The sequence below is a fragment of the Maniola hyperantus genome, chromosome 13, assembly GCF_902806685.2.
Source record: "Maniola hyperantus chromosome 13, iAphHyp1.2, whole genome shotgun sequence".
In the NCBI taxonomy this organism is placed as follows: domain Eukaryota; kingdom Metazoa; phylum Arthropoda; class Insecta; order Lepidoptera; family Nymphalidae; genus Maniola; species Maniola hyperantus.
Window position 1 is genome coordinate 6,737,962 of NC_048548.1, and position 13,740 is coordinate 6,751,701.

The 13,740-nt window shown below is 37.4% G+C and overlaps 2 protein-coding genes across 2 annotated transcripts; both read right to left on the reverse strand.

The window, feature by feature from the left end:
• Positions 1-2,661: 2,661 nt before the first annotated feature.
• Positions 2,662-6,282, reverse strand: LOC117987862 (L-xylulose reductase-like). Its single transcript, XM_034974929.2, has 5 exons — positions 5,917-6,282; positions 4,931-5,183; positions 4,231-4,345; positions 3,633-3,835; positions 2,662-3,114 (listed from the first exon to the last, which is right to left on the reverse strand). The coding sequence occupies exons 1-5, from the start codon at positions 5,966-5,968 to the stop codon at positions 3,003-3,005; spliced, it is 735 nt and encodes a 244-aa protein (XP_034830820.2). The 5' UTR covers positions 5,969-6,282; the 3' UTR covers positions 2,662-3,002.
• A 441-nt stretch (positions 6,283-6,723) lies between these two features.
• Positions 6,724-11,977, reverse strand: LOC138403147 (D-erythrulose reductase-like). Its single transcript, XM_069502456.1, has 5 exons — positions 11,676-11,977; positions 11,213-11,465; positions 9,713-9,827; positions 8,458-8,660; positions 6,724-7,418 (listed from the first exon to the last, which is right to left on the reverse strand). Exons 1-5 carry the CDS (start codon positions 11,725-11,727, stop codon positions 7,307-7,309), a joined length of 735 nt encoding a protein of 244 aa, XP_069358557.1. The 5' UTR covers positions 11,728-11,977; the 3' UTR covers positions 6,724-7,306.
• Positions 11,978-13,740: the final 1,763 nt, after the last annotated feature.

The following is a 13,740-nucleotide window of genomic DNA, read 5'->3' on the forward strand; positions in this document are numbered from 1 at the left end:
AGCTTTGTTGCTCTTTTATCGAGGTCGAATGTGCCTATTACTTTACCAACTTCCTTTTAAGTTAGTCAACAGTATTTTTAGCATTTTTGTTAACATTGTGGCTAATTCTGTTGCACACAATCTCTAAATTAAACTACAATGACAGATCTAAATATATTGCTATCCCTTTCATACTGCTTGCTACGGAAAAGATAGCATTAGATTTAGATCTGTCAATTTAGGTAAGTTTAGATAGTGTGCACAATAGAATTGATACCATTATCCCTTTTGCGTTTAAAATTCATTTAATTGCAATAGAAATATTATCTTTGTACGACATAATATTATGCCCTTTTGATATTTGGGTGCCAATTTTGTAGTATTGGCATAACTATGTTAGTATGACAGATGTTTGGTATTTTGGAATGTTAGTATGCTATTAATACCTACCCAAATATACTTTAATGATATTGTTTTACTAATACTTATAGATATGTTTATGTTAGCCAGGTAAGGTTTATGAACCCTGTGAGGGGAATGATTAAGCTGAAAGGGAGTTAGGTTGAGATGTATAGAGCGAACTTTGACTGCTCCGACTTAAGACACTGTTAAAACGACACAGCGTTATATCGCTGACTTCACAGATATATACCTACAGATGTGCAACTAGCGTGGCCCCTATAGTCCCTCTCGCTCAAGCAGAGACATTTACTTGTGAAATGTTATTCCTTCTATTTTAAGTTCGCATCGGCTATTGTAGCCTAGTATGCTGCAACCCACCGGTGCACAATAACTTCAAAAAGAAAAATTGTTGTCAATTTTCAAAACAACGCAATTATTTCTTTAAAATAGATACTTGAGTCGACATAACCTCACTACACGTTGTTTGTCAAGATCTCACGTACAAAATACATCTTGACAAACAGAAGTAGCCACGGTGATAAGGACAAAAATGATCCTTCGTCACGTTCTAATAAGAGCTTAAATGCTACTTCTATAGGTATTTGTTCTGAGGCTGACATACTCGTTATAACTGAAACTTAAGTCTGGGCAAAGTCAAAGTACGCTCTATAGATCTCAGACTTCGTCTCCCGATTCGGCAGTGTATCACAGGGAAAGCGGCGGACGATGTAGCGGACATGTGCGTGTATCAGTGAAAAAAGAGTGCAGTGCAGTGCATTTTAAAGAACGCTACCTGACGAGACACATCTTTCTTCTCGAGTTTAGTGTCCGCTCCGATCGACAAAGACTTATCGGATTTAATTTTGTATATAGTAATTGTAACACTGATGTCTAAGTAGTAAGGTTTAGGTAAGTCAGATACACCGTTTTTTACAATATCCTAGATAATGGAAATAATTACGTAACTGTTGTAGTATTAAAGCGATATAATTTTTTGGCTATTGTCATCTTAATAATAATAATATATTGATTGCCTCCATTCTTTCCGTAGCTGAGCGTTGTGTACAGCATAATACTGATAAGCACCTAAAAATGGTCTTAGACATCAGTGATCCTGAGACTAGGATGTCGGATACGAAAAGATATTTATTAGAATATCGATTAATATTACAAAAATACCTATTTTACAATCGATAAATTTCAAAACGATGTACATCGATAAAATATTATAACTTCCACAAAAATATCGCATGATAAAAATTGCTTAACGAGCCTGTAATGTTAATAATTAAGCTTCAGAGTACGAAAAACTGTGGAGAATAATTGCCAATAATGATGGCTTTAAAATGTCGGTTTTTAGTATAAATCTTTCCTTTATTGTACAAACAGCTGAGATCAACATTGATATTTGTAAATTGCTTGAGTTTTGTGAATCGGCATCGGTCATAAATCACAAAATATTATAATTTATTTAGGTAAATCTTCAGATTAATAAATCATACCATATTTTGAATATGTCGATATAAACCAATGAGATATTATTGTGTATCGATACTTATATTCATATTATGCGATGTATCGATACCTAACACATAATTCAGCATCCCTACCTAATGCGAAGTTTCTTCTAGCAATAAAACTACTAGCAATTAGATGCTCTGGTGTGTCACTTGCACTGTGTATAAAGTTGGCAGAAATTCAGCAGTATAAAACTTGCAGAAGTTAACTCTGGCAAGTTATTTACACTAAATACTAGCAAGTCAACTTTTGCAAGTTTAGTTCTTCTTCTAGTGCCTCTCCATTACTGAAGGTCAGCAGTCAGTTTTTAAGCTTCTCCCTGTCCATGGCTAGGCGGAATAGTTCTCAGACTGTTTTTATGCCAGTCCACTCCCTAATGTTACGTAGCCATGACTTCTTTCTTCTTCCCACCCCTCTTTTCCCAGCTATTTTACCTATCATGATTGTCTGCAGCAGGCGGTACCTATCGTGTCGCAAAATATGGCCCAGGTATGGCATGTTTAGTAGGTATATTTAACTCCTGCAAGTTTAATTGCTAGTGGGCATTAGTCAGAATTAATCTATAGAGCGCACTTGCTCAGACTTAAGTTTCAGTTGAAACGAGACAGATTTATGCCAGCGATATAACGCTGTCTCGTTTTAGCAGTTTCTTTAGTCTGAGCAGTCACCGTGTGCTCTATATATCTCAAGCCTTAGCATAATGACTAATACGGAAGGAGGGAACGGAGCGGTAGACGGTAGACATAAAGGAATTAGACAATGGAAGCTTTTAATGGATTTAATGAATTCTAAATTTAAGGTCAAGGGGATGAGTATGTTCCCTCCAATTTGAGTATATTATACTATACTAATAATATGTAAAACGTAATAGAACTTGTATCTCAAAGATGTTTGATTTACATTATGTGATCGTGTTTCTTTTAATGCAGTTGTATAATAATATAATGCTGGCCCATATAGCTTAGCATATTATAAATATGCTTTATTACAAAATTTTATTATGCTTGCATTGTTTTCTACGTCCAGTATGTACGATTCCTTTGGCACAATAAAATAAATAAAACAAAACCGATTTTTTGTATTATTAATTGTGAACGCTTTTATTACGCAGAGAGAAATCCTCCGTCGACCGGGAGATGCACGGCGTTGATCATACTTGCCTTATCGCTCAGAAGAAACACTATTGCGTTAACTACTTCTTGGACCTCGGCAAATCTGAAATATTAGGTGCATTTGTAATAATCTAAAAAACATGACTCTTAATAAATATTTCATGCGAATAGTGCTTTATAATAACTCTGTGTTGGTAAAAGTTTACCTGGTTAGAAATGCCCCTTTTTATGCTGGCCATACACGATGACGTATAACGTCAATTGCAGCGGATTTGAAGCGGTGCGCGTCCAGTCAACTGACAGCCATATACCATCAAGTGTGCATGACATCATGCACACTGTACAGTAGCCGGCAAGAAATATAGTACATCGACCGATTTGTAGAGCGTTGTCTCTGCCACAGGCCTCTCATACCTATGTAACGTTTTGTCAATCTCAACGACAGAAACGCTCTACAAAACCGCTATTTCTTTCTAAAGGTTTAATTTTCTGCCGCTTACTGTACACCGTTAAGTTTACTGAACGCTACTTCAAGTCCGCTGCAAACTTGATCGTGTATCATGGCCAGCGATTGCTTATTGCTTGGAATAAGCTTCCTACAGCTTGAAAAATTTTGCTTACCTTCCTAAAGGAATTTTTGACAGCATATACTGGGCTTTGCTGGGTTCTGACCACACTCGACGGCCCAGTTCGGTCATCACAACGGTTGGAAGTACTGCATTGACTCTTATTCCGTGCTGACCTAACTCCAGCGCCATGATTTGAGTCATCGAGTCTACGGCACCTTTCGAAGCGGCATACGCTACATGATCTTTTATTGCTGCCTGCAAAAATTGATTAGTCAAATTAGGTATTGTGTTTGCACACAGGTAACATCCTTGCCAGAATTGGCGGACTCATTTTCAACTTCGATAATTTCGTTTAATATTTCGAATTCGACCTGTCTTGTGTCAGGTATGCAAAAAGTAAAAATAAATTAAATGTGGTTACTAGCTAATTCTGTTTACATCATCATCATCATCATTATCAACCCATCGCCGGCTCACTACTGAGCATGTAACTCTGACATACATAAATCTGTCTTGTTTTAACTTTAAGTAAAGTCTGAGCAAAGTCAACTACGCTCTATACTACCTGAGTACTTTGAATTTCCTCAAGCTTAAGACAGCACATTTAAAAAGAGGGATAATCTGATAGAGAATATTTACTTTGATCTTACCTTCGACGTTTGTGATGATATGTTAACTATCGAGCCTTTTATACCATTATCTATCATTTTTTTGGCTAATACTTGAGTTACGTTCAGAATGGCTTTTACATTGACATTCATAGTTCTGTAATATAAAAGTTATACATTATTAGATTCAACGATCAATGTTCAACGGTTTTCTTAGCATGATCATCATCAACCTATCGCCGGCTAACTACTGAGAATGTCCTCTCAGAATAAGAAGGGTTTTTGCCATAGTTTACCAAGCGCTGGCCGGTCAAGTGCTGTCTGGCAAACTTTAGATACCATTGAGAATATTATGGAGAATTCTCCTTCCTCACGATGTTTTCCTTCATTGTTAAACCAAGTGATAAGTTCCTAGGTACTTACTAATTCCTTAAAACGCAAAAAAAGTTAGAGGTGCGTGGCCGGGATCGAATCCCCCGTCTAGGAGCCAACCACGACCTAACCTTAACCACTAGGCTATCACCATTTCTTAGCATGATAAGTTGTCAGTCCCTTGTGCTCCCAACGCCAAGAGCAAGTAGGTACCGCACGGGCGCTCTTCCGCGATTCGGCTCATACTCATATAACAGGGAGGTTGGTGGGGCCATGGGAGGAGGAGGGTTCATGAGTCCCTCGTGCTCCGTCGTCTGCCGGTGGTATCCATGATGGATTTTCCTCACGGAAAAAAGGTAATTAAACTTACTGATCGAAAACATTTGGCGTACATTCTAGAAGCGACTCTGTAACAATAAACCCGGCACAATTCACCAGACCGTGGAAAACCCCCAGGGCGTCTACTACTTCCCGAGTCGCATCCCAGTCGGCAAGATCCACACATGCAGTTTCTATTGATGGGTATTCGCTTTTTAGCCTTGCCAAGTTTTGGGATTGGTGCGATAGAGCGACGACGTTAGCACCGAGGCGCCAACACTCTAACACGACGCCTTTCCCTATACCTGCATAATGCAAAAGAAAATATTGTACCAAAAGCCGTTAATAGTAGAGAAATACGCAAACGCCACAACGACAACGCGTCAACGCGTGATGACAGATTCTACAGGGATGTGAAATACCTACATCTACAAGGAACTGTATTATGGGCGCTACTTAGTAAACTGTACACGTCTTCAGATTTCAAACGTATCCATAGGTACTACTTAATATTATAAATGCGAAAGTGTGTCTGACTGTCTGTCTGTTATCTTTTCACGGCTTACCCCGTACCCGTTAACCGATTTTGACGAAACTTAGTACAGAGATAGCTTAGGGAAAGACCTAAGCTACTACATCCCGGAAAATTAAAGAGTTCCAACGGGATTTTTAGGAAACGATACTGACGCGGACGAAGTCGCGGGCATATTATACATCGCGTGCAATTTATAATATAAAACCGCGCGATTCCCTACGAGAGAAATTTAAGGAAATAAGTATTGTTATAGAAGCTTCTATATTTACAATAATTTAATTAATTTTAATTTAATGTTTTTTTTAAACTTTTTAGATTATAGTGGTTTGAAATTTGTGTAGTCCATGCGGATGAAGTCGCGGAAATAAGCTAGTACTTACTTATTACAACTTAGGAATGGCATTGGTAGCTGCACTACTTAACGCTTTCTCTCATGATCAATGAGTTAGAAATCCGTAAATAAAATGCTTGAATATAAACTATTTAAAATGCTTATTGCTTACCTTGGCATCCTCCAGTTACAAGAATTCTTTTGCCCTCAAAGTATTTGTCCATCTTGATATTTATAAAACGTCTATATTTTCTTTATCTAGCGAATTTCATGTCTACATCGATAATCCTCGACCCCCACCAAGGAATGTTTTTTAAGAACAAGAATGATACAGGTTGATAAGATATTTTTTCCGAGTTGATGGTGCTTCCACTAGATGGCGCTGTACTGAAATGGCATTCCATAACGTTTCTTGTTTAGCGAGTGAGATAAGTTGGAACAGGCCGTTTTTTATCGGTGTGAGATGCCGAGAGTAATCTTATACCTACTTTGTATTCTATTAATTCGGTGTGTCATACACTATTTACTTCTCCAGTCGAAGAAAACTAGGACGAATTCTAGTCAAAGATCCCTCATTCCACCACGGTCCACCCCTCTATGAGTGCCTATACCTATACCTATAGCGACACGACAGATCTAGATAGCAATCGAGGTATGAGGCTGGGGGGGGGGGGGTTGCCCCGTACACCCACGCTCGCCCGAACCGCGTTGGCGCGGGGGTTGTGCAGGGCGTTTCCCCCTCGATTGCCATCTCGCCCTGTCGCGTACTATACTTACATTTCGTAACATTGAAGATTTATTAAAATCTTCCGATTCGCCGAGGCATTTATGCAGGTCTCAAAAAGTCTACGAGACTTTGTGAGACGTGTAGTAGGTACCTACCTATAGAGTATAGTCCTCCATACTCCCTACTTCCTGAATTTTGGCGGGATACATGTAGCTAGGTATTTAAGTATGTAGTTCAAAATAAAATGCATAGTAAACATTTTCAATGTATTTATTTCCAAACAATCATTTTAGTTTTTAAAGTACCTAAGTACTCCACACACCAAAGGCGCCCGCTACACTGGCCGGGCCTACGCTAGCCGGCGGAAAGAGACTGCACCTTCATTGACAGTAATCGAAAGCCGCCTACAAACTGATCATGTTTGCATGCTGCTTGGTGTTGGTGTGTAGAGTACCTAATATACTAAATGTAAAATAAATGCTGTACTACCTAATAGCCTTTCCAAGTGCCCAACTAAGCAAACATATAGGTACAAAAGTATAATTCTTTGATTGATCTTCATTTCTTATGGATAACAATAATTATTGTTTAAGTAGATAATAAGTATTAATACTCAAATTAGACAAAAGTTAATAGGTTTATTTTTAGTAAGACAACATTGTCATAATATTATACCTACGTAACATACAAGGCATTTGTTTTCTTTGGTACTTACAATTAATTATCAACAATAAAAATTGTAGCAATAAACAGATCTCAGATAAATTTAAAAAAATAATTGTAAAAGGAACAATTCGAGCCTTGTTGCTTTGGTTTTGGATTGGTTTTGTAAATACTATGTAGCAAGAAACCCCCCGTCAATGGGCAATTCAACACCAGTTATCATCGTGGATTTTTCACTTAATAGAAAAACAACTGCATTCACCACTTCAGAAACTTCACTAAACCTGAAATAAAAGTAAACTTTCAGAAATACATAGCTATTTATTATGGAATAAACCTTTCCAAGGGTTAGGATACGTTTCCACTAAAGCGGAGCTGGGCGGAGTGAAGCGGAGCGGACCGTGAATTGGCCAATCAGTGCTCGAAATCCCTACTCCAAATGAGTGGAAACTGTATGAATGGCCGCTCCGCCCAGCTCCGCATCAGTGGAAACGCACCTTTAGGGTGGTTGTACACTTAGGAACCAAACTAACAAACGATGGCTGCCTAGGTTCCAGTGACAGAGTTTAGATCAATATAGGTACTTAATATGACATAGTAATTACTACCGCATTTTGGTCCAAGAATACGCCACATTATTACAGCAGTAAAACATTTTATTGCAAGACCCACTCAATATAACAAGTTTCATACAAAATCTGTTAGACGCCTGACACAAAATTTCTATGACTAAAAAAATAAGCATATTTTTAAGTGATGTGTGGGCTTTACAACGCATATCAAATATCAATCGATTGACGTTGGTAACTAATAGACCTTGGAAGTCCCAAATTGGCCATTTCGTTGCCTTCATGTCTCAGAGAGCAATTAACCATCTGGTCCTGGTTATTATCGAAACCTAAGAGTTGAAAGCTTATTCTTTTAGTAAAGTTGTTAGTGGAAGGATCTGGGAACTTACTATCCTAAGAAAATTCTAAACATTATGTGGTTAGTGGAAAGTGGTTTTTTTATTATTCAGATACAAGTAAGCCCTAGACTGCAATCTCACCTGGTAGTAAGTGATGGTGCAGTCGAAGATGGAATAATCTGGAAGGGGTATGGCAGTTTTTATTAAACCCATGCCCCTTTGGTTTCTACACGGCATCGTACCGGAACGCTATATCGCTTGGCGGCACGGCTTTGCCGGTAGAGTGGTAACTAGCCACGGCCGAAGCCTCCCACCATACAAATACAACAGAGGGCTATAACTCTCAGCACCAAGAGAGACAAAGCTTTATAGTAACTATCACCTTCAATAATTACAAAACTAACTTATTTACATACCTTCCTAGTGGTATTTTGGCCTTCATTTCTGCACTCCTTTCTGGATCAGACCAGCCGACCTTAGCCATAGCAGTCATGGTAACAGTTGGATTCACAGCATTCACTCGGATCCCATGAGGACCAAGCTCCAAAGCCATGGCACGAGTTAAAGCATCTAAGGCAGCCTTTGATGCACTGTATATGGCATGATCTTTCAAAGCTGCCTGAAAAAAAAAATGTTTTTAAATAAGCAAGCTGGCAAATCAGTACCCATATTATAAATGCGAAAGTGTGTTTGTTTGTTGGTTCATTGGTTTGTCCTTCAATCACGTCGCAATGGAGCATCGGATCGACGTGATTTTTTGCATGGATATATTTAAAGACCTGGAGTGTGAGTGTGACAAGACTACTTTATATCCCGGAAAATCAAATAGTTTTTAAAAACCTAATTCCACGCAGACGAAGTCGCGGGCATCAGCTAGTAGTAGCAGAGTAGTTTTATATTTCTACCTTTATCTATATGGTTACTAATTTAACTACTATGCACTCTATGCAGTATGCACACAGCTGCATATTATTATGAATAATACAAAAATGTTTTATTTCTTATTCTAGATCAAATAAGTAATAACTATAAGTAAAGAGGTATTATAGTACGTGGCAGAAAATAACGTACATCGGCCTTTAGAATGACATTTCGTCTTTGTAGTTGTGTTGGTCTCAACGACAGAGTCAATGCGCTACAAAACCGCTACCTCTTTCTAAAGGTCGATGTACATTATCTATGCCGCGTACTGTAAATGGTTTTATAATAATCCACTATTATAAAGATATAAAGAATAATAATAAAATATAGTTATTAGGTAAATGAGCAATAAACATGCATGCTGATAAACATTTACTGATAAGTGACTTTACTGTGTAAGAAATATTTATATAAAGTTAGTAAGTATCACATTTATTCATTTGTAGCGAACACAATGGATTGTAGACGGTCGAAGTGATACAGGGTATACAAGAACCTGCATAGCCCCAAAGTATAAGAAGAAGAAGAATAACCATTGTAGTTCTATATAATTAATATTATAATGCAATATATAGTATGCAACAGGTTGAGATGGCAATGGAGCGAACGCCCCGCACACCCGCGCTAACCCGGTGCGGGCAAGCGCGGATACCGTGCGGGCGAGCGCGGGTAACGTGCGGGTAACCCGCACCCGATTGTCATAACAACCTGTCGTATACTATACGTACCAATGAGGCAATAATAGTTTACCTTGGAAGCTTGTGAAGATATGTTGACAATGGCACCACGAGTTTTATTTTCTACCATTTTTCTGGCAACTACTTGACTAATATTTAGAGCTGCTTTCACATTGACATTGAATGTCCTGTAAATGCATAAGTATTTTTTAAACTTGATTGTTATTGTTTGTCACATCTATCTTGCTAATATTAATAAGAGGATGATAGATTGATAGTTACATTATATCCTCAGCCTCATCAATAAAATTAAATCAATAAATTGGCTGTTCTATTCATCATCATCATCACTACAGAGCACAGGTCTCCTCTAAGAGTGAGAAGGGTTTTGGACATAGTCTACCATGCTGGCCATGTGCGGGTTGGTAGACTTTACACGCCCTTAAGAACAATATGGAGAACTCTCAGGAATGCCACTTTCCTCACGAGTCACAATGTTTTCCTTCACCGTTAAAGCAAGTGACATTTAATTACTTAAAACGCACATCGCTCCGAAAAGTTAGAGCCTGGGACAGAACCCCCAACCTCTGATTAGAACTATTTTATTAGGAACTGAATTAGCTATTTTATTATGGAACCCTAAATACATGTAAGAGCTCATACTATGTATATATATATATATATATATATGTATAACTCACTTAAAGGTTTGTCATTAGCATTATAATTTTCTGCAGGTACATATCTCAGCTCTGAACCACTTACAATATCAAAAGGTGGTTTCAAAAAGTCCTATAATTTCTATCGTTATGCTATTTCATCATGCAAGAAACTAGATCATCTAATTAATAAAATATCTTCTAACCATAATAACTTAGGATATAATCTGAGTGATGCAACATAAACTACTAGTACTCTAAAAATACTTGTGTAAACTTGATTGAGCATAAATTTACTTTTTTATTGATATGTAAAGTCATATCATAAAACTCTTTCCTGATAACACTTAACCCTACTGTGGCCGATTGTTATTATCTAGACATGTACTTGCAGTGACATGGTAATAACCTGTCAATCTATATGAGATTTGCCGTGAATAATCATCATCATCATCATGATCAATCCATTGCCTGCTCACTACTGAGCATGTCTCCTCTTAGAATGAGAAGTTCATAGTGTGCCACGTTGGCCTTGGCATGTGGACTAGAAGCCTCCACACACCTTTGAGAAGAACTCTCAGGCACACAGATTCCTCACGATGTGTTCCTTCACCATTAAAGCAAGTGATATTTAAATGTTTAAAATGTATACAACTCCAACAAGTTAGATGTGCAAGCCCGGGATCAAACGCTTGACCTACCGAATAGAAGGATGACCTCTTAACCACGGTGCTGTCACCGCACCACTGTAAATAGGAATAATATAGATCCAAAACTAGCAGCATCATACTAGAATGCTGAATCATTTTTTTCAGTAAAATTTAATATACTTCCCAACACCAGGAAACTCTTGCTTATAAGGTAATAGTAAATACAACTACCAGTAGAGATTATCTAAGAAATAAATAGCATACTTGTCGAAATCAGCAGCAGTGCAAGTAAGGAATGGATCACATACAGCAACAGCAGCATTGTTTACTAGTGCATCAAAATGTCCCAAGGACTCTACCACCTCCCGCGTTTTGTTCCAATCCATTATATCTACATCAACAATGTCAATAGAAGGGTATTCACTTTGTAAACTTTCTAAATGACTTCTTGTTCGAGATAAAGCAACTATATTTGCTCCAGCGCGCCATAGTTCAACTGCTATTCCTCTGCCTATACCTGTGATAAAATAATACAAACATGGTAGTTAGAACTATAAATAAAATACTTGACATCAACAGAAAATTTTTGCTCCTTTTCAAATTATGCCATTGGTAATTCAAAATACCTTCCAATTTATAATATAATATGTACCTCACTTGTGTCATCTTACTCATGAAGTGCAATTTACTTTTGTAATTTAATTTGTGTTTATACAGTAGTACTGACCTTGTCCAGCACCGGTCACTAAAATCCGTTTACCTTTGAACGCTATTTCCATTTTTTATTTTATTTAGGAAATTAAACTTAAGTAAGATGTACTTTAAAATGTACCAAATGTAATGTAGCAAGGAGTGTATGTTTAAGTAATTTTTAATTTATGTTACTTTACTTTCCTGATTAAATACACGTTTGCGCAACTTTATGCGTACAAATTACAATGCAAAATTGCAAATTGAAAAATACAAGACTGAATTAATTCAATTTAAAAAGTTTTCGATTTCACGTTGATTTGATTTGACTTGACACTTGACATTGATTGAAATTTCACATTTGAAGTTTGAAGAATGTACAGCGAAAGAACCATAGTCTTCTTTACTCTATGGAAAGAACACGAAACGAAACCACCACGAAACCGTAGTAGTTACTATTATATATTCTGTGACGAAACTAAGAAACGGAAATCTGGGGAAATGTGGAGGAAAGGCTTTCCGCCATATAGTTAGTATAAGTCCCGCAAACTGCTAATGCGCGTGGCCGCCATTTTAGTGACGTCTGCACTAGACTGAAGTTTCGAGCTGATGATTTCGGCTGACGTCAAAATGACGTTATTTCGATGTTAATGAGACATGGTTCCAGCGCAATAGCAATTTGCGGGACTTATAACGTCCTAGTCTAAAAATAAATCTGAAGTTTACTGTTTTTGTTAAAATATATTAGATATGATACCTAAGTTGCAAGTCCATGGCCTATAAATGCTTTTTATTATTCTTTCTCAATTTGGAAACGGATGGTTTTCTCAATTTCTCATTCAGATGTGGCAGCAGCCTTTGTTCTACAACTACGCCCCCCTGTCAATTATGTCAATTAACACATTGATGGACAGTAACGTCCACGGACGTTCAGATAGTAAATAATGATACGACAGAACGCCTGTAGACGTCATAGTTATTACTCGTGTCACGGCAGTACGTCTGAGGGCGCTTGATTTTCAATACTTTTACAAGGAAGAACATGTTGTAGTGTCACCGCAAAAGTAATGCGGCTTTCCTACTGTCATCGTACATAGTTCTACAACATGTCAAGTTACACACACATTGACAGAATTCCGGTACCCCTCTCCCCGCACAGTACGCTCGTGGGCGTCGTGTTTTCATACATTTAGTCACGTAGTGCGCGTCGGCGGGAGGATTAGTGTCACCTCATACTTTCGCGCGCAAATAACGGTTCGAGTGGTAAGTTATCAACGTATTTTTGTGTTTTTATTTATCGAAACATTCAAATTCAATTCATGTAACTTACGTATAAGGTAATTGTGCTTCTAATATTAGTAGTTGCTTGTTTTGAATGCAGTTTTTTGGTATTGAAACAATAATGAATTTATCTACAGATGGCGCCTGGAGATCCGTACGAAAGGGAACAAAAACTGTTGTTAGAATTGTTCAATGAAGTTGAAACTCCGGAATCTAGTGAAGATCCATATGCTGATGATGGGGAATACGGGTCCGACAAGGACTACTATCCTTCAGGCGACGCCTATATGCGTTCTGTCACTCAACAACATTGTACATACAACCGCATTGCCACTACGCCCATAGGCAATGTATGAGAATAAGAAGTGTCATTTAGGAAGAAATTCTTAACTTGTACTGTCCACCAACGTGTTAAGTGCTAAAAGAGCCTTGTCGTCATATTGTTGGATTGGAAACATTGGAAATCACCATAAAGTTATGATACCTACTAGGTAATCACATGGTAATCACACTGAAATCGTACCTACTTTTGACACAAAAAGTTAAAATGGGCGCGTGACTAGTTAAATTTTAGGCGGTTTACCTCTACATATTATTAATTACCTACTCTACATAAGGGTTAAAAATAAAAATACGAAACAAATCAGTAGGTATTATGTAAAAATGTTTATTATAATATAGATATCTTGAAAATCATAGTATAATAAAATAAGTTAAAATATTAAATAATAACGTAGGTAGTACTTACAACTTTACTACCTTCTTATTTTTATTATAATAATTAAAAACTTTGTCTTATTAGAGTAGGTACCTATATACCT